This window comes from Homalodisca vitripennis, chromosome 7 (genome assembly GCF_021130785.1).
Source record: "Homalodisca vitripennis isolate AUS2020 chromosome 7, UT_GWSS_2.1, whole genome shotgun sequence".
NCBI classification, from domain to species: Eukaryota; Metazoa; Arthropoda; class Insecta; order Hemiptera; family Cicadellidae; genus Homalodisca; species Homalodisca vitripennis.
In genome coordinates, this window is record NC_060213.1 from 27,265,959 (window position 1) to 27,289,757 (window position 23,799).

At 32.5% G+C, this 23,799-nt stretch overlaps 1 protein-coding gene across 1 annotated transcript; it reads left to right on the top strand.

Annotated features, from left to right (window-relative positions):
* Positions 1-1,591: 1,591 nt before the first annotated feature.
* LOC124365752 (ras-specific guanine nucleotide-releasing factor 1-like) lies at positions 1,592-22,423 on the top strand. Its single transcript, XM_046821747.1, has 4 exons — positions 1,592-1,670; positions 3,535-3,732; positions 5,107-5,304; positions 6,786-22,423. Exons 1-4 carry the CDS (start codon positions 1,608-1,610, stop codon positions 6,993-6,995), a joined length of 669 nt encoding a protein of 222 aa, XP_046677703.1. The 5' UTR covers positions 1,592-1,607; the 3' UTR covers positions 6,996-22,423.
* The last annotated feature ends 1,376 nt before the right edge of the window (positions 22,424-23,799 follow it).

The window sequence follows — 23,799 nt, forward strand, 5'->3', positions numbered from 1 at the left end:
ATTTCAGCACACTCTAGCGTTCTAATACACTCCCTACCTCACCAGAACATTAATTAACAGTAACTAACTCATGTACTACTGGATACTCACGTATTGTCTATTTGGGGATTTTATTATCAGGTTATAAAAAGGATTTCGTAATCATTTATACTGTAGGATAAAGCTATAAAAGTTTTTAATTACTCACTCATATATCGAGGTTACGTCTATAGGAATAAAAGAGACGGAAAGTTGATGAACGTGTAGGACAGTGTAAGTAAATTTAACAGTATTTAATATATTTTTAACTTTTTTACATCATTTCGTTTAGGTTTCACTGGCAATGAACCATATCATAACGTTAAATGCTTTTATAATATTTTTAAACTAAAAATGATATTTTGTAAAAAGGAAATTATATCTTTGTCGAGTGATTCAATTATTTTAACTAACGCACTTAACTATAAATATGCATTCTACTTAAGTCCCCCCCCCACCCCCCCCCCCCCCCACCCCCCCCCCCCCCCACCCCCCCCCCCCCCCACCCCCCCCCCCCCCCACCCCCCCCCCCCCCCACCCCCCCCCCATATTTTTAGAGATGAACCACTCTGAAGGTTATCTAATGAGCAGGAGGAAACTGCCGAACACCTGCTTTCTGACTTCCCTGTCTTGGTGAGAGAATGCTGGGCCATCTTTGGCATTTTGACAAGGCTGATGAATTTCCTCCAAAAAACCTGATTGGTGGGTTTTGGAGTTTTGTGGGACTGCTGGAATTGGAAACTTTCTAAGCACACTTTTGGACCACTTGAAATTTCAGTGGTAGACAGTCCTTTAGAAGAAGAAGAACTTTGCATGGTTAAAATAACAAATCACAAAAAATACTCATTTTCGACCACACCCAATTTCTTGCTGACTTGGATTTTCTCCTAAACATCCATAATTAACCAGCAGGGATCACTTCTGCATGGTTTATATCGTCCAGTTGAACCTACCACTGGACACAGCGTAAACCGATGTGTCACTTAAATCTGATCAACCTTATGGATGTCCAGCAGTGGCACATCACTAACCGCAAATGTCGAGATTCTGGAGTGCAAGGGTAATACGATAGGTCTAGTTTACTGCAGGAGATGGACTATTGGAGTTGGTGGAGTTTATTCCCAGATATCATCAGGTTCTTGCTAGCCTCAACATAAGGTGTACCACCTCCTGCCTGCTTTAACTGTAGAGGCTGGTTCAGAGCTGGCCTCCCGTTTCTCTGAGACTTTGAGATTAGTGCCCTAATTCTTCCTCATAGATCATAGATAGCAGGCAGCCCCTTAACCTTAACCTTACCCATCCTGAATCTCCTGTCATTTCGGGATCAGCGCTAAGGTCCTTATAGGACTAAGTGCAATTTATAAGATTCTTGTCCTAAGAGAAAAAAAAACCACAATTACTAATCTCACGGTAAGTTGTTAAGAAATAATCTTGCAATTCACTTTATTCTCATCACAAGTTACATCCTAATAATCAAATATTTTTTGGATGGACTGGTGAAAATTGTGATAAAAATCATTGTTGTTACAAATTGTTTCAGTAGTAACTTTGTTTGTTTGTTTTGCAGAGAGTTCCTAGGTCAAGCATGGATGAAGACAGACAAAGCAACGAAGGCTCCTCACATCATTTTGATGACTAGGAGGTTTAATGAGGTAATAATTGATGCCAAGCAAGAATGCCAGTAGGTGAGGCATCCATACAAATATTATTATTTTTTGGACTTTCCTTCTTATAACGCACAAAGTGCTTGTTTCGTCATGATAAGTCCCTTGATATAGTGAGGGAGGCGATTGTTGCTTCGGCGAAGTCAACAAAATAAGGGAAACACAGCACATCTCTCTAATTTCGTGAGGGCAGATGATAACTTCCATTAGGTTATCCCAACTGAGCTTCACTCTGCCCAGACAAACTGACATGTTCAATTACCAAAACCTGTTTGAACTTGGCTCCCAGTTTGATTGATACTATATTGAATACTCATGCTGGACTAAGAGTGTGAACTACTCAGTATCTTAATGTCTCAACACGAAGAAAACTGAAATTGTTTTGTAAATACTAAAATAATAATACAACTTTTAAATCTAAGTTGTTTGTGAAATATATTTGGAACATAACTTCTAACTGATAGACTTAAATAATAATTTTATTTTAATTCAACAAGTATTAAAATAAAAGAATTAATTGAAAATTTAAAAACAATATGGCTTAGAACACAAACAAAATCTGTCTACTGACCTGATCAATCATTGAAACACTATTTTCATCTGTTGTTGTGGGTGGGAAGGGTTTCTTAAACTCAGCTAGACAAGAGGATAGTACAGGCATGAAAAAGTGTAGCATAACTATTTCTCAACACACAGAATCAGAAACTGTGTGCAACCAACTCAGGGTTTATACAAAAAAGAAAATAAGGGATATTTGTTAAACCCTAAAACTTGTCATGTTTTGGTCCAGCATTTTGAAACGAATATTGATTGAAAAATTGTACCAAAAGTTTATTTTTTTCCAGAGTATTAGGCCTATGTGCTCTATGGCACAAAGTTTTACTATCTATAGCAATAGATAGTAGCCTAATTACTATCTGCAGCAACAATATTGGATATTTTTCATTTTTAACTTTAAAAACTGTTTTTTTACTTATCAATCAAAAACCATTAGAAATAGAGACATAGTTTTAAATGTAAAAATCATCCTTCTTCAAAGACGTTGAAAAAAAAGATACAGCATGCTGTACCCTTCAATTTGCATTTTTTGGGTTATGCTATTTTGTACTTTTTCCAATTTTTTTTTTTGAGGTGGATAAATTTTTGTAAATATGTTTCTGTGACATATCACTTTAAAGGAAATTTATTGCTTAATTATTGCAATACAGTTTTGTTAGATTAAGGAGTGCCATTTTGCTGCGGTAAAATATTTTGATAAAACATTTTACCAAATTGTTTCTGTTGACTAAAGCTTTAAAACGATATACATGTCTCAACAAGTTCTAACATTTTCGGATTCAAACACGGGACTTTCAGTTTTTGCACAACTTGAATCTTAATTTGATGAGATGTTTTAAATAGATCCCTGGGTATGATTTATGGGGTTGCATTTTGTTTCTTTGTTATAGCTCTAACCGTTCTCCTAATACGTATTTAGGAGCTAAGTCACCATGTATTTAAGTCCTGATCTGTTTTAAAATGATAACAGAGACTAAATGTAGGCAATAATCATCGTGGTTCTGTCTCCATGTTAAAATTAAGAATCTTTTGTTACTCTCGTATTGGTCTTTTTAATGCGTGATAAGGGACTGCTAATTTTGGCCAGTTACAAGACTTACTCATATCAAACAATCCAAATAAGTCTTCAAAAGTTCTTTAACTAGCAACGAATGAACATATTTAAGGTGCAGAAAGTAAATAATACCCTGGATCCCATGGGATCTCAACTTATTCTATCCAAGCTTTGAAGATATGTGCTAAATATGTTTAATGATCAAAATTGTAAATTTCTGCTTTCTGCCCCAACATCAAGGTATCGCAGCTTGTTGTGTCTGAGATTGTGCGACGGTCCAATATAAATGCGCGGATCAACGCAATCGAGAAGTGGGCCGCTGTCGCGGATATATCCCGCTGTCTTCACAACTTCAACGGTGTCCTCCAAGTCTGCGCTGCTTTCACCAACAGCTCTGTCTTCAGACTAAAGAAGACGTGGGAGAAGGTGTCGAAAACTGTGAGTTCTTCTGTTTCTGAACGTTTTGTTTCCTAGGTAGTAAGTTATCCTGGTCTGAGATACTGTGGACGAGGCACTGACAGAGGGGTGAATGTGAGATTATGTGTGGTTAGGACTCATTACCAATAACTACTTCAGTTTTATGTATATATTAACAGTATAATTTTATTTTATATGTTTTAAAAATTACAGAAGAAGTTAACTTATAATTTGTTAAATTTTAATTTTATCATGTTAAAATATTAAATTAACTTCACCACATTGTTTTAAATGTAATTATTTCTTTAATTTTTTATTCTTAAGGTAATACTTAATTAATGTTTTAAATTTTACGTTGTTGTAGGTTAAGTGTAAGAAAGGGCCATGCGGCCCTAACTTTGCCTGTATAAATAAAGAATTTTTCATTTCATTTCATCCTGCTTAGGGGGCAGAAGGAAATTTCCAACTTTGTATTGATTATTCTAGGAAATATAAAATTTGTAATATTCCTATGTCTATTACAAATTTTGAACCTTGTTGGTATTTTTTATAGGAAGCATTATTCTGAAAATAATGTTTGTTTTCATACTGTAACATTTAATTTAATTATAATAATGGCTAAATCTCAAATATTCATGAGGTTTACTGGGTAATATACAATTCAGGCCACAATATTTTAAGGCATATTTAAAAATTGGTCTTTGTTTCAGGCCTTCATTAAGTTTCCATTACATTTTAACAGGCTCTTTCTTTCAATTGTTTTTGCATGTGTTTACTGCAATGAATGTCTTATAGGAATTGTCAGAGCTTGTGGTGGGGCAGAGCCTTGAGGTCGGAGAGAAAAAATCCTTTCTTAGTGCGCATCTACGGCACAAGATAAACCTATGTACCAAATTTTATGTCTCTATCTTTCATTGTTTTTACTGGGCGTTGATGAATCAGTCAGGACATCTCATTTTATTTATAGATTTATTCAAGGTAAATTTCATAGAAATCTACCAATTTAGATCATGCTCATGATATAATTTATGAACAATTATTGTAATGTACACTTGAAAGGTACAGTTATTTCAGCTGTTACTCACTATCATAAAGTAAAATTGTGAAAGATTTAGAAGTCAAAAAATTGTTTTCTTACCAATTTTTTACACTTTTTCCTTACAGTTCTTACACAGTTACAAAACGATCTATGAGTGAACCAAATAACTATAACAAATTCCAGTATTGGGTCCATTTATGTAAATATTTAACAAATGTATGGTTTGGTTACTAAGAATCAATCTTCAATCTAAAATTTAAAAGTATCATCCATACACAAAATCTACTTTTCTTCTGACAGCACTGGATAGGATTCTACTAAGTGTAGATACAAATTAATTCTTTCCTCTCCTACAGACTAAACAGACGATAGAGAAGCTGCAGAACATCGTATCGTCGGACGGCCGGTTCCGTAACCTGCGAGATGCTCTGCACCGTTGTGACCCACCCTCCATCCCCTACCTGGGCATGTACCTCACCGACCTATCCTTCATCGAGGAGGGAACACCCAATTTCACTGATGATGGACTACTCAACTTCTCCAAAATGAGAATGGTACATCTTAATCTATTCTCTCGCCCCCATACATGGTGCAGGAAAATGTATAAAGTGGTCAAGGACATTGGATTTTTATCTTACACCAAAAAATAGTTCTTGAAAAATGTCTAGTGGTTTAAGAGCATGGTTGGGGTTTTGTTTCAACATTTTAAGCTACCCTGTATCTTAAGTTTTAGGACTAGACGTAAAATTTAGAAAAAAAACCAAAACAGTAAAAATCAACTACTGTAATAATCATATTTCAAATTTTGCATTTTATTCTTATTAATACTTCGAGAACTACTGTGGCAAAATTTGAATTTTTAATTTCGGGTACTTTTGTCATATTGTTGCATTGTTCCTTCTATTTTTGTTCAGGTGATAAGTTTTATAAATATTATAGGTGGTATATTGTATGATGATCTCCATAGGTTTAATGTAACAGTCCAACTGTGAGAGGAATTGATTATTTTGTTTAAAAAGAGACCTATTTAATGTACCAGTTTGTAATAAATAGCTATCATTTTATACAGGGTTAGATATATGCTATATAAGAGGTTGCTTCTATTTAGTCATAAAATAGAGGATACCTTTTGAAATACTTAATATTTTTATTTTATCAGATACAAAACAGTGTTTGACATTATTATGAAGAGATAGTTCAATAATCAAGGTTATCTGCTGTGCTCTCTACCTCCGAAGATGATTGAAGTGTCTCTGTAATAGAGTTGCTGAAATCTGCAGCTGCTCAGTTACTTATATGCCTACTAGCAGCTATGGCCAAGCTCTAGTTAGTAGTTCTGGCCTACTAGCCACAAGTTTCAAATTTGAAATTTTATACAATGTGCCAATCTCTGTAAATTTAGAATCTCTCCAGACAATTAGAGTTGCAAATTGCAATGTCTTTCTCATGAATTATCTCAGTCTCAGATTGAGCCTGTGCATAGTTAAATATAATCTAGTTTCTATTGTTCTGTTGTCCAACTTTAGTCGCTTTTAGTCTCTTCAGTTGTAGATAAGTGTGACACACGTGACAGCATGTGAAGTAGCAGTAATGATCGTAAGTAGCGTTCAACTCAATTTCACAAACCCCTTTTTCATAACAAAGATTGAGTGCGATTCACCACTCTAAATACAAAGGACTAAACATATTACGTTAATCTATAAATATGAAAGTTCTGGCTAGTAACTAAGAGGTTGCAGATTTCAGCAATATATTACAACATATGACAGATTTCAGTCGTTCTCGGAGGTGGAGAGCAGGGCATATTGATTGTGTACAAGCTACATATTTAGAAAAGATAATGAAAAGTGTTTGAAAAGAAACTATGAGTAGTGTAAATAACATCTAAGTTAAAATGATTAGAAGATTATTTAATTGAAAGAAAGTTATTAGATGGATGATACTGTACGTTTTCCACCCTTTACAGTTGTCTTCTCAAGAGCAAATGCTGTGAGAAGCTCTTATTTGCACTCAATGAAATTGCTCTCTGTCACAGATTGCCCACGTTATTCGTGAGATACGCCACTACCAGCAAACGCCGTACAAAATAGACCTCATCACCAAGGTCACCAACTATCTACTGGACCCTTCCTTGTTGCTGGACGATGATGAGTTGTACCAGATGTCGCTAGAGATCGAACCCCGGACTTCCCGGCTCAGTGTGGCCAACATTGCAACCACACTCCCCAATCCTCCTCGTGCTTGAGAGCCTGCCTCCTTCCGAAGGTTCAAGTTTCAGCTCTGAGAATCAATTCCGGGCCTCTCAGAAGAGGTTTTGAATGTCCTTAGAAATTACTTATGAGCAGTCTAAATCGATCTGAAACATTGCTACGTTTAATTTTATCGAAAAGAACAAAAGTCTATTAGATTTAAAACCCAATTCAAACTAACCCTCAAGCTGGCTATCAATTCCTCTACACTCACACACAATCTTTAGCCTTATTAAAATTTATATTGCATCATTTTAGAATGGTTCAAAGAATACTCTATGGCTCTATTCTGTTTCTATATCCTTTAATAATGCTGGATAATGTTTCTATATTTTTTGTGATTACGTGACATATTATTTACATGTGAAAGATTTTTACAAATTTTGAAGTAATTAATAAATACAAATTTGGTAATTATCGATCAAATATATTGTAATAAAAATATAATTTTTAAACCCAGAGGACTTTTCATTGATAAAATTCATTTTTATCGAGGTTAACAACACAGCCTGTAACATGTACTGACTAATATGTGAATAATTTAGATAAAGTATTACGTATAATCTATATTATTTGTTTTAACAATGCACAAAAAAATTCTTCGTTGCCTGTAATGCAATAAAATTGTTTGCTAGTCACAACTATTCATTAAAATTGCTATAAGTATACAAAATACTAGTATGGTAAAAATAAAAGAAATAATGAAAACTGGTTTAATTCATTTGGGTGGTTGTTCTTCACTTAAATGATAATTATTTCCAACTGAAACATTCCAGACATACAAAGAAAAGCTTGATTTCTGTAACATCAACTATTTATAGTATACAAGGCAGTTCCTGGTACAGAACAGGCTCCGTTGCCGTGGTACACATATCCGTTGCCAGCTTGAGGGTAACAAACTACTGTACAAACTTATCCTTCCTCTTTTACACTAAATCTAGGGGCTACCTAAAAAGACTGATCTACAAAAAAGTTAACTCTACATAATATTTGCATTGTAAATTTGAAACACTGTATTCTAGTAACTTTAGGAATTAAGAAGAGGAAATGTCAGTAGCGTTTGAACAATAAAAGCTCTATATGTAGCTACAAAACATTTCATGAAAGGATAATAAAATTGGTATGTTCTTTTAAAAATCCATAAATATCGGTATCATTTATGAAATGTTCAGATATCAGTTAAACCGATCTGAATAGTTTGTTATGTTGAGAAACCTCTTCTTGGACGGTCCATAAGTTAAAAATGTCTGGAGTAATTTAAAAAATATTTCAAATTTTCTCAAATTTATTATCAACTACTACTGGTATACAGTTTCTTAATAATATTGCAAATTGTACATTTGAGCACAATCAATTGTTAAGATAGTTTCGGTAGACTAGCTAGTTTTAAGGTAAAATCATTTTAAAAGTCGTAGAAGTTGATCAGATTAATAGCTTTGTAGGTAAATGCACAGGAGGAAGCCCTGTTTGTATAATTGTTTATATTTACAAAAAGTTTTATGCAGTGCATTTTATAACATATGTACATGCTTTATAAATGAATATAAATGTGTAATAATTTAAAAGAACTTGATATCGGTTGGCTTTACATATTTTTAGAACATTTGATTTTGAAGACACCATAATTTTATGTTAAAATAGTATTAAGTACATAGAAAGTGGAGAGATTTAAAGTTGTTTAAAACTTGTATTATTATTATTATTATGGTTTTAACTTAACACTACCCTCTCCAAAATTCCACTTTAGATCAATTTGGTGTGATTGCACATTGGTGTAAGGCAGCTCTAATAATATAATAATTGATTGATGATTGTGTTTGTTTCCCTAAAAACCATTTCGAAATCATCAAAGTTTTCTGGTTGAAGACGTATTGAAATAGTGTTGACTCAGTTAGAATCTTGAACTATTTCAGCTTTGCTGTGGCGATTCATCTTCAGTGAATAGATGTAAAACCAAAATTGAAAACCAGTAGCGAACACAACGCGATATAATTGAAGTTTTGGTGTATTTGAGATTTGACTTTAAATCACTACCATAAGGTTACTAAGAATACAACATTAATTAAATAATTAGTCTAATGCCAAAATGTGAAATTACACTTATCCCTTTATATAGCCTACCGAGCAATAAATTCCGTTTCCACATGGTAAAGGAGTTTTGGATAGTTCATTCTCCCAAGGTGTTAATTGCATATTAAAAACATCTTTGAAAATAAATAATTTGTATGCAAATGGCTTGTGCCATCTCACAAATTTTCAAAACGTAAGCAGCATTATTTTTTAGACAAAACCTAATGTTTAGACCAGAAAAAGTGACTTTATAGGTGAAAGTCATGATCATGGTGAAATCAATGAAATCATAAAACTGAAAACAAAAGAGGAAAAGTTGTTTGGGAAATATTTATACAAAAATCGGACCTAAATGCAGTTTCTATTGTACATTGTGTACTGAAATTTATCCAAAATCTACAATCATGTTTTTATAAATTCCCATCAAAATTTGATTTTTGGATCATATAAACATGGAAGAATGTGAAATTTCACTGGGTTGTTAAATCTTTTTATTTAAAAATATATATCTCTCAAACAATACAATACTTCTGTAAAAAAATCACATTTTTAGTTTCAGTATCAACTCCGGATAGAAACTAAATTGGAATGATTGCTTAATTTTCTTAAGACTATGAATTTAATTATTGAAAACTTTATTTAGGATTCTATAGTTGAGTCAAGTTTTAACTAGAACACAATTGAAAAAGTACTAAACTTTTGTTGCTACATCAGTGTATCCTACCTGTGCAAGTACCTATTTGTTAGATTTGCTAGGTCAAACCGAACTTTCTAATGTTGTCAAATTTAGTCTCTAGCTAATGTTATAGCTTCATTGATAGTATCTTTAGACATTTTCATATCATATCCTCAACAAAAAAGATAATAAAATAAAACTCCCAGGCTAGAGCTTTTCAACTGCCATTTGAAGTTATCGTAACCTCCCCACCATTGTATTTATAACAAACATATCTAAATAGTAATGTTTGATTTCCTTAGGTGATATTTACAGGTATCGTTTCGACTGTGATATTGAAGTTCATGACATTTTGTTCACCTTAAAAAAAGTTTGAGAAGTGATTTGTTATCTAGTAGAGTTTTAACCCTTTGTCTTTTTGCAGATATTGTTATTATAATGACCAGGACCATCATATTGATATAGATCGCACAATTTTTATATGTATCTTTAGATAGACAGTTAGGTGTTTCACTCTAATTGAATGTTTATTTTAATATATCAATTAATTTTTGTTTCTAATTAATTTTCTTTAATACGAAGGCAGAATATTTGTTTTAATGATTTTTTTTATTGTTATTAGTTATTTCTTTATACAGCTGCCTTCACTCTCCAAAGGAGACTGGCCAATTCAGAAAATATAAGAGAGGTTTATGCGCAAAACCAGTTTTTTGTTCTATGAACACATTTTACATTTCTTTAAAGGCATCTGAATGGAGTGTACGTATGTCATGGAAAAAAACACATATACTAAAGGAAGCTCAAAAGTTGCCATAATAACCCTGCTCAGGGAGGGGTGTACATTGCATTGGCGAAACACAGAAGAAATGGCTTGATGTGGCGCCTTCCTTCCCAGATGCTAATCATTATTGCTGCTATAAAAATTACTAGAGCAGCCCACACCAAAATAGTCTGAAGACATATGAGGCAGTGTTGCCATATTGCTGAACTCAAGCATTATGAGGGGTCTAAGGTCACTACTCTCGGTTTTATTTACATGTTTGCAAAGTAGAATTTGTAACAACTGATGTTTGTTTATTTGCAACAGATGAAGAGACTGATTAATTTTTCTATTCATAAAATTGGCAACATTGTTGGGGCATAGGAGGATTTAGATGCACCTACCACTGCAATATTTGTCATCCACATTCCCTTCAAGAAACTAAGGGGCAACATAATAGAGACTTTGATGTCTTTTGCTATTTCGTATTGGCCTAACACCAATACCAACCAGCTTTAATTGATTCTTTCTTTCAATATTTGATGACAGGTTCATAAGCCTCAAATCAAACTCATAGCCTTGGCTGTGTAAGGGACCCAATATGTCAACTCCCTTAATTTCTTCAAATTTTGAATATATGCCTTATTTGAAGTTTCTTATAAGTTATCTATTTTTCTTTTACTGATCATTTTATTAAAGCAACTGAATCATGCTTTTGTTTCTGCCACACTTCCAACTAAACTATGCAGTGCAGTTATTGATACACACTGTTGTATAACCACCATGAATCTCATTCATCTACCCATTAAGAACTTTACCATTTTTCAATATGAAGGAGATAAAACTTATAAGCCCACAGGATTTGAGCAGAGGATGTACCTATTTCTCTATCTCCTAATGCACACAACTAAGGTTCTTCCTCACGACTTCGGAATACACTTTAAGTATAAATTTAGTATAAAAGTGAAAAATTGTGTCTCCAACAGCAGATATGGTACTGTCCATTTCTATCTGTTGTTACTTGGTTTTTATTCCTTGTTTCAAGTTTGTTTTTGACAATAAAGGTGTGTACAGAAGTTTTCCGGACATTTGATGTTGTCCAGGGGTGTGAAAAATCAGTAATACTCTATTTCGATATCTATAATCTGATCTCTTCTTTAAAGGAATAGGTAATCTAACACATAGCAACAAGCTAGTTGGAAATAAACAAAAAATACCATAAGAATTGTAACATAAGTATGTCACAAATAACAGCAGAATGTTGAATAAATTCCTTGCACACTATTTTTTAAACAGTCACTTAATAAAACTAGCACTAATTATTATAAACTGAATTAACCAATGTAGGTTACAAGATGCCTCCTTGTATAAAGAACCACTAACAACCAGCCAATGGTTAATAGTAAATGGTAATCTTCATGGCAGAAACGAGATCGTTGAAAAAATCTGGAAACGGAGTGGTCCTTTTCATTGTTGGTGTATTCTAGATAAACTTCTTAAAACCATTCTGTAACCCTGCATAGATCTATTTGAGCTCCGTATTCTGTTTGGTTGCTATTATTTGGTTTCGTTGTTATGAGATTTTAGCTATGAGTGATATGTGTTTTTTTAAATGGTTATAATGTACTTTTTACCAACTCTTGTAATTTTCTTTAATAATTCTGGCACAAAAAAGATTGACATAAATCCAAATTTATCTCCTGTTTTCATTTCTTCACTCAAGAGTGTTTCTTGTGTTTCGTTTATAACTGACAGAGTACTCATTCTGTCCAAGATGCAATTCTACTTTCTCAATTCTCTCTTAATCTATCACTATAAACTCTGCTCTGTTAAAAATGAGTAGCCAACCTTTCCTTCTTGGTGAGAATTTTTGGTTTGAATGATGGTTTAAAGACTTTCTGTGTGTGATTTATTTCAAAAAATTGTCAGGTGGATGGAAAGAGAAATGCTATAATTTATACAAAAATTATTCAGTTTAGCGTCCTTATGAGAAAAAAACAAAACAAAACAAAAGTATCATGCACTAAATGTTGTTTGAACTGAGCTAAAGTTAAGCCATTGCTTGTACTAGAAGATTAGTCCTTTCATTTAATGTTTGGTCTTTCTGAGATATGATTCAGTAATTCTGACTTGGTACTTTTGTGAATAGACTCAACATAACAACTTTCTAGTATTGGTTTCAGTTCATTTAAAAAATATTGACTTCTCTACAAAGTCCATAGAATTTTTAATAAACTTGCTTAATTGTTAAATGTGATAATTGCTATTTACTGTTGGCTATTGGTCATCAGTTACCAGATATTTGTCATTGTGGCCTGTATTATTTAGATACATTTATAATAGTTAATGATTTTTATTGATTTCAAAAGTGGCACTCATTGTACAAACCTCACATGACTCTTACATAGGGAGTCCTTCGATGGTTTTTCCATGAGTTTAAAAATGGTGGCTCCCAGTCAGGTTGGTTTGACATCCTCCAGAAATTGAGTTTGCAGCAGTATCTTTCTCTTAGATGAGAGCGCTACACAATCAAAGAGGATATGCTCAGCAGTTTCAGTTTCCTGGCTGCAAAGATGACATAAAGATTCATCGTTATAGAACCCTATCTTTGTCAAATGACTTTTAAGTGGCCATGTTCAGTAAGGACAATTAATGTTAGTAATCTATTATCAAATGCATGTTTTAGTGATAGTATGCATGGTGTTGACACCACATATTTGCTGTGATTCCTGACTTATGCTTGTCACAACTTCTGGTATGATTTGTTTATTTTAACATAGATTGTAGTTATATGCTAGGTTTGTAATTCACCTGAGGAAGAGATCAGATTGCAGACCTCGAAATGTTGTATTACTGAACGATGGCAAATGTCCAAATAAATCCTGTTTCCTTCACAAACCTTCATTAAAACTTCAAACAAAGAACTGATCATTCATTTGTAAAAGCAGTGTTGCGCATTCCTGTTTTTTATCTTTACTTTTGGAAATGAAATGGGAGATCCAGTGTCATAATTATCGTCTAAGTTGTCCTGGTTTACAAAGCACTGAAACATTGTTAATACAATTCAATCCTTGAAATATTTACTTCGGCCTTGATGTGAAGTGCTACCTAACTAAACAAGGCTCTTTACAGTGAGGTTGAAATATTTATAGAATCTAATTGCGTTAAATTCCTTCCGATGCTGAGTAGGCCTAAACCATAAAGCTTAGATGAAATTAAGAAAGCTGTGTACTTCTTTGCTAAAAACGACCTTTGCAATTGAGTTGGAAGTGCATTGTCATGATGAAGCAACCTTTCTGATCCCCAAAACTCAAATGAAACTTACAGGCATAAACTTTATGTTTTTCTAGCTAAATTTATTCTCTTCAATAAGATCGATTGTACAAATTTTTGAAACAACCTTGAAAATTCATTTGGAATAATAAAGAAGTGTCTCTAGAGTCAGATAATACTGACTTCATGACTGATACTCGATTTTACACACTCCACCATTCCAGATGCTATATTGCATATAGGCCCTCATCTGTGAATATAAAGTTTGAATTGGAAAGGATATTTTGGCACCAAAATGTAGCTAATCTGCCTAAATACCTTGAGAGATGCTTGATTTATACCAGAATAAAGTTCAAAACGAATTAGTGCTTTGGGTATGCGTACGAATTAGATATTCCAGAATTAGATGTATGAACATTTGAAAGCCTACTGTAAATTACGTTTTTAATATTTATTTCAATTAATTAACAGGTAAATTTAATATTTAACTATGGCTAATTAAATACCAAACTATTATAATATACACTAATATCTTGTTAATTATATTTTTTATTACATTTATGTATTATCCTCATTTTTCTTGTGGTAATACAGGCAAATGGACAATCCACGATGACAATGTAATGTAATTACACATTTGATTAATACTTTTAATAGTCAAAGGGTTAAAACAAGCTCTTAGTCATTAATAATAAGCTTTTGTTCATTTCTTGCTTTTATGTTGATTTAATTATGCCACAATTTTACACTGTTACTATACTCCATTTACCATAAGAGCAATAAATGTTATGATGATAATTTAAATTCTTAATCAGTATTAAATTTATAAAAGACTGCTGTTATGTTATCAAAAGTCCAAAATAATTTTTGGAAACTATTTTGTAGTTATTGAATGATAATAGTCCTTAGAGAACATACATTTAGGAATAACATGACTGTGGATTGATTTTTATTTCTGATGTAATTACTGTATTATGCTTCATTAAGAAAAATAAACATTGCACTTTCAGAGGTCACATTTTAAAATGTTGTAATTAATGTGAAAAGTTTTGTTTTACGTTATTCCTACTTTCAGGGAACAGGCTTTTTACTTTTAAGGCTTCGTCCTGGTTCCAGAATGAAACATTTCGATTAAAAAAATATTATCTAAAAGTACTGATTTAAACTGTACAAATTCAATTTTTAAAATCAATTCAGTAGTAAATTTTACTACCTACTTAGCTTGAGCCTTCAGAAGGAAAATTTGACAAATATTCCATGCCTTTGATTACTACATTGATTCCAATGCATGGATTGTTGCTTTAAACATACAGTATACTCAAAAATGAGTTATAATAATACATTTTTGAAGACAATAGTTCTTTCTCATATTACTAGTTTGTCTATAAACTTTTAAATAAAAGTGTCTTTTCTATTCTTGTGAAATAATTTTACTTTTTGTAATGTTCCAGCCTATATATTGACATTGATCATATTTGTTCGAATTTATCTGCACAAGTATGTTTTTAGAAAAAATCTCAAACCCTATTTAATCAACATAGCATCTGCCTAGATTTTATTTCCTGACAGATACCTTTAGTATCATACCAGTCCTTAAACAATGTAATATCTAATGAAAAAATCTTTTTTTTGTAATATTTTTAATGCCTTTGACATCTCAAATGCTGCATTGAAACCCATTCTCATCTACTTTGTTATTGAATCAATACATATGTGTATATGTATAATAACTTTTTTATACATTATTTTACACCAAAGATTCAGTATCACACTGAAGAAAATTAATGTCATAATATGTTGCCCTACGTGGTAGAGTTTGTCGTACTTTGATTGGTTTTCCACCTAGGAGAGGGAAAAATAAAAATATATTTGTTAAAAGCGAAGGATGTCATTTTTTGATAAATGTTATTGGACTAAATAGAATTAAAAGATATCTGTCATATGTTTACATGAAGAAGATGAAGTTTTACTGTAACCACTACAAATTAATATTGAAAAGTGTATAGAATAATGCAAATATTTTATTGTAAGTACTTACTTTTGAAGTGAATTATTTACAGGTGTACATTTTACTTGTACTATAAAAAATAGGGCACATTATTTTTTTTATTCTGTCCAAAAAGATTAAACTCTTCCATTTGCTAATTGAAATTTCTATGATAGCTGTAATGCAGTCGGTTTATCACTTCCATTGAATTTAATATTTATTCATATATCATAAATGAAGGATATATTAACAGAGAATTCCCAGGAACAAAGCTAGATTGTATGATTATTTGTGCCTCCTTCATTACATATCAATTATTGTTCAACAATTACTCTAAATACAATAAAACGTTTTCACTAACATCCCAAAATAAAATCTATACAAATATTATTTCTCTCTTTTAAAAATTTAAACTTCAATAAATTACTTCACACAAGTACCAGGAATAGAAAAGACACCTACATAACATAGAACTTACTATAATTTATAATTTCTTTACTGCATGTATTTATCTCCTGTCCCGACTGTGACTAAGTGTTGTCGATTAAGTGGGAACATATCACATAACAACGGGAAGGTAGGATCCTTGACATTGCTCAATCCTGGGACCTCTTTATGGAACTCCACCATATCACTGTACATAAAACATAACCTCAATTCCCGACCTGCCTTCTTGCTACTTATGTATAAATATGTAAATATACGATTATATTTTTCCAAATGAAGAAGTGATATTAATTTTTGTTTTGTTTTTTTATGAATTAGTGTAGTTAAGACAGTTATATATTGAACTTAAAATAATTATAATAATCTTGATTAATGGTCCGAGTTTTTTGTAAAATTTATTTCTACAATGTACTGTCCATGAACTCTGTCCAAACCTACCAGAATATTCTGCATTTGAAAGCCAGAAACTTAAGAACAGTAAACAAAATGCCCATAGACTTGTTTCTGACCCCTTGAAGGATTCGAGGTAGTGGTTATAAGAATTACTCTCCTTGCGAGTATTACGCTCATTGCCATTGAATGTCCAGATCATCCTAATTCAAGTTTTATACTCTATTATAGTACGTGTAATGGTTACATTGAGTTGAATTGGTAAAGGACTTTTTATCTAGTGACATGGATTGGGGGAAACCATACTCGGTACAATTGTGGAAATGGCTCTTTGAAGGAATCGTTCTAGGTTTTCTGGTACACTGTCAACAGATATAAACACAACTCAAAACGTAAAATATTCCAGCCTCCCTAATGAGAGACATCTTCAGTCAACAAATGTGGAGCCGGAAACTACTCATCGAGTGGCTGGCCACCTTAGATCACAATAACTTTACAAAACTAACATGCAAAATACCTAAAATTCTTTTATTACACTCCTGTTTATCTCTGTAGAAGGCTTAGAGATCTGCTCTCAGGTGTAGATGCTCATATATGTCTCCCACTAGATCATGGTGCTGTCCATGCTAAAATTTTGGGAGGGATTATTTTTCCCTATGGATTTAGATCTATTGATTCCTCTTTTCTATCCCACATGCCAGTATGTAAACCCATTTAGAAACAGTCTGGTCTTAGTGAGGGAAAAACTGTGCAAACTCACTTTAGAACAATCTAAGGAAAGTTTTGAGGTTAGTCTTGGTACCTCAGAAATCAAATTCAGAACCTCCAACTATGCTATCAAAGTACAACCCCACTTTCAGATTATTGGGAATAGATCTGTGAGAAATGTGATTTTTTTGGATGGAGGGTCACCAGTTTATTTTCTTGTGGAGACACTATAAATAATACAATATTGTTCTGAGAAAAAATAATATTGCTGTTACCACCATGCTGAATTCTCTTTATGTGATTGTATTCTTGTTGGAGTCACTTGATTAGTACATGGATAAACTGAACATAATTCTCATCTGGACAAGGTGATTAAAATCCACCCAGGCTGTTGAGGTCTGGTATTTAGACTCTTCCTGAGTCCAAAAGATTCCATTTAAGTGCTTTAAAGCACTACTTCTCTCTCAAGTACTTGGTAAATAGTTGTTCTCCACAGTCATGAAATGAGAATGCCAAGCCTTAAAACCATTTCAAACCAAAGCACCATCTGGATCCAAAGCTTACAACTTTTACACTATTACTGTAATGTACCAAATGCAAATTCTATAATTAAGGGAGGGGAAGAAGAAATAAAGTGCTGTCTTCATAATCTGTCCAGGACACAACTGAATATCCCCATTTACCTTCTATTCAATCCTAACCTCAAAATGTATGTCAAGGTCGACTGGTCCAGAAACAGAATCTACAGAATAACGAACTTTTTTCTAGAGGGGAACATGAGATCTGCAACTGATCTTAACTTTGTCAGCCGGAGCAAGTGACAAAAGTGTACATACTCAGTTTAAAGGCAAGTCCCTGTACAGACTTAAGATAAATGTTCTCATCAGCTCACCAACAAAAGAAGATAACCAAAACAAAAGCAAAATAACCCACATTGCACCAACTGGGTTCCAAAATTTGGTAGTACACCTCCTTGACTCAGTTGATGAGTAACAATGGAAATTCCATGATGAGCAAATTGGCAAAATTAAAAAAACCCAGTAAACTTTGTATTCCATAATCCTGTATGGCTGCTTTCTTGGGGAGATAGTTTACCATGAGACTTTTCTTCACCAACACTCTGCTAAAAGCACTTAAAATACATCAAGTATTATATTCACTTTCCAAAATAATTAATAGTTTTCTACATGTACTCTCTTTTTTCCTCATATCAACTATTGCCTGGTCACTCTAGATAACCTAATCTTTATAGTAAGTTGTATTTACTTAATCATTACAAATGACATTACATTAAAAGAAATTTCAGTTGAACTCTTCAGTGAAACATTTCTGTTCATAATGTGTTGAAAAAAAAACAAATTTTGGATACAACTTACAGTGATTTGTGTTAGTTCATTTTGTAATTTTGAGTAATCTGGTGTAATTTGGGTAGAGTTCTTTTGCATAATGTGTTTCCAGTTATTCACAATTCTTTAAGAGTAATTTGAAACAGTTTCTATGATTTTCTGCAGCATTAATGACAACAGTATAAATGTTATGAGTAATATATTTTCTCTACTTATTCTACTGTTAGGAAGTTTTAGACCGAAATTAACACTTATACTAAACTCTTTTCTCTTCATGTACTTGCTGTTTAATTTTAAAACACATTTTTGTAGTAATCGCTTAAATTGAACTTCACGATTTTTATTCTGTTGAAGTTGGATATAACACAATTTTCTTTCAAGGATAAGTAAGTTGTTTTTGAGAATTCACCTGTGTAAGGAAGAGGGGGAGGAGACCCCTTCTATTCACGAGCTTGTACAGCTATATGTTCACATGTAACATTGTGTGTGTTCCTAATGTCGATCAATGTTGACCTCATGTTCTTGTGGACGTAGTTTTGGAATTGTTACAGTGTTACGGTTGTGATTTATGTTATGTATATACAGAGATGTATCTGTTGTTCATTGTTACAGTTACACTAAAGCAGAAAACTCAATTATTTTTAAAGTTGACTCTTTGCTAGTCTAAGTCCTTTATGTCAAAAAGTGTAAGTATTTTTAAGGCATCAGTTTTTTGTTTGTAAAACAGTTACTGGATTTAAAAATAATATTGTGTATTGTGGTATCTGACCATAGTATTAGGTATGATTTCTTGAAGAATTAGATTTCTTACAGCTAGTGTTTTAGGTTCGTGTTCAGCAATATACTTTATTGTTAAATTCAATTAAATTGTACCTAATAAAACATGAACATCATATTTTATTATTTGGATTCTTAATTGTTCTTGAAATGTAAGAAATGTTAGTAGACCTATAGACAAAATATGATCCTCTGTTATCGGTTCATATCTTGGATTAACTGTGTTTATTACATAAATTAATTCAATAACCTTTTTTAATCAATTAGGTGTGTGAAATCAGTTGACTGAGTTTGAAATTGTTTGAAAAATATTAATATTCTTTTGTACTTAATATTCTGGAAATATGTTACTTTTATTGTCATTTAACTCTTATTCTCATGATGATATGTAACGGCAACTTTATGTTAAGTTGTCATTTTTACTAAATTGTGGGGTTATGTTCCAATTGCTGACAATATATAGTGTAAATTCTGTATAGTTTTCAGCTTATTATATTTTAAATCTACTTTATTACAATTTTAATTTACATTTTTACTAAATTTAGGTCAAAATGATCAAAACTTATTAAAGAATACCTTAAGACATCACATTATAATTTTTTTCCTTATTTAGCTAACTTGTTTATGAACTAAAAGAAACAAAGTGTGATAAACAATAAAAACTATGCAAAAGCTAATCATTTTTTGGATTCTTTAGTCAGCCGTTGGGTGGTTTTGTGTACTTCAAAATCCCTCAGAAAGAAACTTTTCGTGATCATGGATTGTGTACAAGAACAGACTCAAGAATGTAGCCAGGAAATTTTTGGGGGGCCTCCCCCGGAAACATTAACATTTTTGAATCTTTCAAATAAGCAAAATAGTGAATTTAGCAAAAAATTATATGTCTCTGAATAGATTGTACTGACGATTGAAATTCATAATTGTGGAGGCACTGCATAAGTAAGCTGTTTAGGATTAATAATTGAAATTTATTAGACTTATGTAGGTAGTAATGTATTTACAAAAAATATGCTTTTATTGTCTGTAAAAACACAGTGCACTGTCTACAAATCCACTGAGTATTGATAATATGTAAAAGAGTTTTTACAAAATTAAAATTCTTCTTGACTTCTGAGCCATTGCATCTAGTACTTACCATGGAGATACTGAGATTTTCCTGTAGTGGATAGAAAGTAAAGGCAAGTTCAGTCAACCACTCTTTCCCCATTTTGTTCCTTAAAAAAGTTCTTGACCCATTTCAAAGTTGAGAACGATCTTTCATCAGTACATGTTATTAATACTGAATTATTTAAATAATAATAATAATAGTTTGCTAAAATAAGTAATTGAAAAAGTTCAAAATTTAGGGGGTCTTGACCCCTTGGATCCCCTCGCTGGTTACATCCTGGGATGAGTTAATTTACAATCAAGGAAAATTAAAAGCATTAGTAACAATTCTTCTTCAAAAAATCATATTTATTTTTTAAGAAAGTTAAATTTTTTAAATTTGAATTAATCTAGGCTATCATTTACAAAATGTTAACACGTGTCTTCTGTTCCACATTTTTATACCTAAATGTGGTTTTATTTTCCCACAATACTTTTTAAATCAAATTTAACTCTAAACTGATTACACAGTATAACCACAAAAATGTGGATATTGTTATATTATGAGTATATTATGGTTATAAAATATCATGAGTTCAATTTAAGAATTGTAGACAATATCAATAAAGCATTCCTATGTTATTTTTGTTACGTATTTATTCTATAATTTAACTATAACATATTCAGAACAAATCCAGTTGATCTGCTTTACAAACACCTATCTTATCCTGTCACTGTTATTGTTAGTTATGACTCACTGTGATTCAATTATTTGTAAGTTTGTATATATTACCTGTAATACTTACTTTCTATGGAACCCTTACACAATGTTTACTGTACCTATAACTTAGTACGAGCAATGGTATAAAGTATTATTCTAAAGTCTAATAGTTGCGTTAGTCATGATGTGTATAAAACTTTATATTTAAGTTGACGTGTCCTTGTGATTAAATTTAGACTTTTAGAGATTTTGTGAAGTTAAGGAATATCCTCATTGTTATCTGCTTCTAGAAGTGAAGTGAGGAATTAAGTCAGAAACATCGATTTAACAAAAGGATAATAGGTATTAATTAAATAAAATTCAGAGATTTACTTTACAGTTTCCTGTTTCCCTGTATTAACATTTTATGTTGAATACATTTTTGTAACTGATTCTCTTCTTAAAGCTTACTGAACAATTTTCCTCAGTCTGATGATATATATATATACTCTTGGTTACGTTTCAAAATCTTATTTAATTTTTGCTACCTACTTCAAATCCACATAATCTTACAAAATATTTGCACGTGTGATAAACTAATGCACTTAACTTAACAATACTCTCTAATTAAAAGATTTCTTGTTCGTTAGATTTAAAGTTATGAAACCATAATTACGCATCATCAGGCTGTTCAATTGTAGAAACAGAGTTTTTTACCGCACTGTACAAAGTGAGTGAGGTTTTCTAGTTTTTTTAGTGAGTACCGTTTCTGTTGAACCTCGTAGTGTAAAATGACTGTGTAGGTTAGTTGTAGCTCAAGACTTTATTTTCTATACAGTGTCCCGTGTTCCTAAATGTAGTTAGTTACCTTGCATACGCTTAATGTTACGTTACGTTGATTTGTCAAATAAATACTCTAACTTATCTCGGCTGAGCCACTGACAGATGTGACAATCTTCGATCGATTACTGATTAGACTAACGATTAGGCTTAGTTTTGTATTCTGAGCCTTGGCATGTTGTCACATTTGTATCGTATTGTATTGTATTTCACTTCTTGTTGAACATGTTGTTGTATTATATTGGCCTCCAATGGGGTTCTGTATACAAGAAAGCTTTAAGGTTCACTGAAGGATAGAATTTTTGTATTTCCCTCTATACATGTGATGAATCTATTTCTTTCAAATATACTATATTCTTCTGTAGATTTGTTTTATTTCAAAACCACACAGTGCATGGGAATGAATAGTCGACTTGTAGCCTTGAGATTTATATCTGGTCAAAGTATTTTCCTTCTGATGGAACAGACTTTGCTACGCGTCCCCCCCCCCACCCCCCCCCCCCCCCACCCCCCCCCCCCCCCACCCCCCCCCCCCCCCACCCCCCCCCCCCCCCACCCCCCCCCCCCCCCACCCCCCCCAACACGCAAGATGCAAAATGAAAGGGCGTGGAGTGGGGATGACGAAGGGCCGAGTCAAAGGGCGAACGCGAATTGGGTCAAGGTCGCGCCCTGCGCTCTGCCCTCAGACAGCCATGTATTTCATTCCCGCCGAAATCTATTTCAGTCCTGTATTTTGAACACTATCATTTTACGCTGCGTTGTCAAGAAATCGTAATTAGGATTGGAACGCATTATTTTAGATATTACTTGAATAATTGTTTTGCAATATAGCCTACTGAAGTAAACCTTAAAATATAATAATTTCAAAATTAGTAACAACTGAAGTTTTGTTAAGAGTTTGTCCATATTGGAACGAATATGTCTAAAAAATTGGCATTTGAATAGCACAAACAATGAAATTTTTACTCTTACTCCTTAAGGAAATATCTTGTGTGATAAAATTCAAATAATAAACCAGGAAAATAAAGTAAAATATAAAAGTGATGTTGAACTACACAGGGTGTTCACAAAAGGGTGTCACACACTTCTATGGCTGATAGTATTAATCATTTCGAGAAAAAAAATGTCCTATATATAGTCGTCATTTGGTATTTTTTTTTTTAATGATTAATATCTCTAGATCTATTTAAGCTAAAGAAACAAAATTTGTCATACAGGTTTGAATGACAAATAAAATCCAGAAAATAATCTAAAAAATTCAAAATGGTGGTTAGCGGCTAAACAACACATTCTCGACCTATATTTATAGGACATTCTTTGCTTGAAATGATGAATACTATCATCCACAGAGGTTTGTGACACTCTTTTTTGAACACTCTGTACACATTTAATAAAAACTGGCAATGCACAATGCTTTACTTGTGATAATTTTGCTAACGTTATTTATTTTAAAAATCAACGCCCTTTTTCCACAACCAGAGAAAAAAACAAAGTAGCAAATTCAAAAATGGCATCGAATTAAAAAAAACGGTCTTCCAAAGTCTGCTTATTCAACACTTGATTAAATACCACTCTGAATACTTAGTTTTACAAAGTAACTCACGTTTATTACATTTTTACGTGGTAATTTTTCTTTCCCTTCAACGTGGCTGGCAAAAAAATCGAAGAAAAAACGTATAATTTGATCTTTTACTTAGTAAGTACAAGGAGTAATGTTTATAAACCATTTGCGTGATCTAA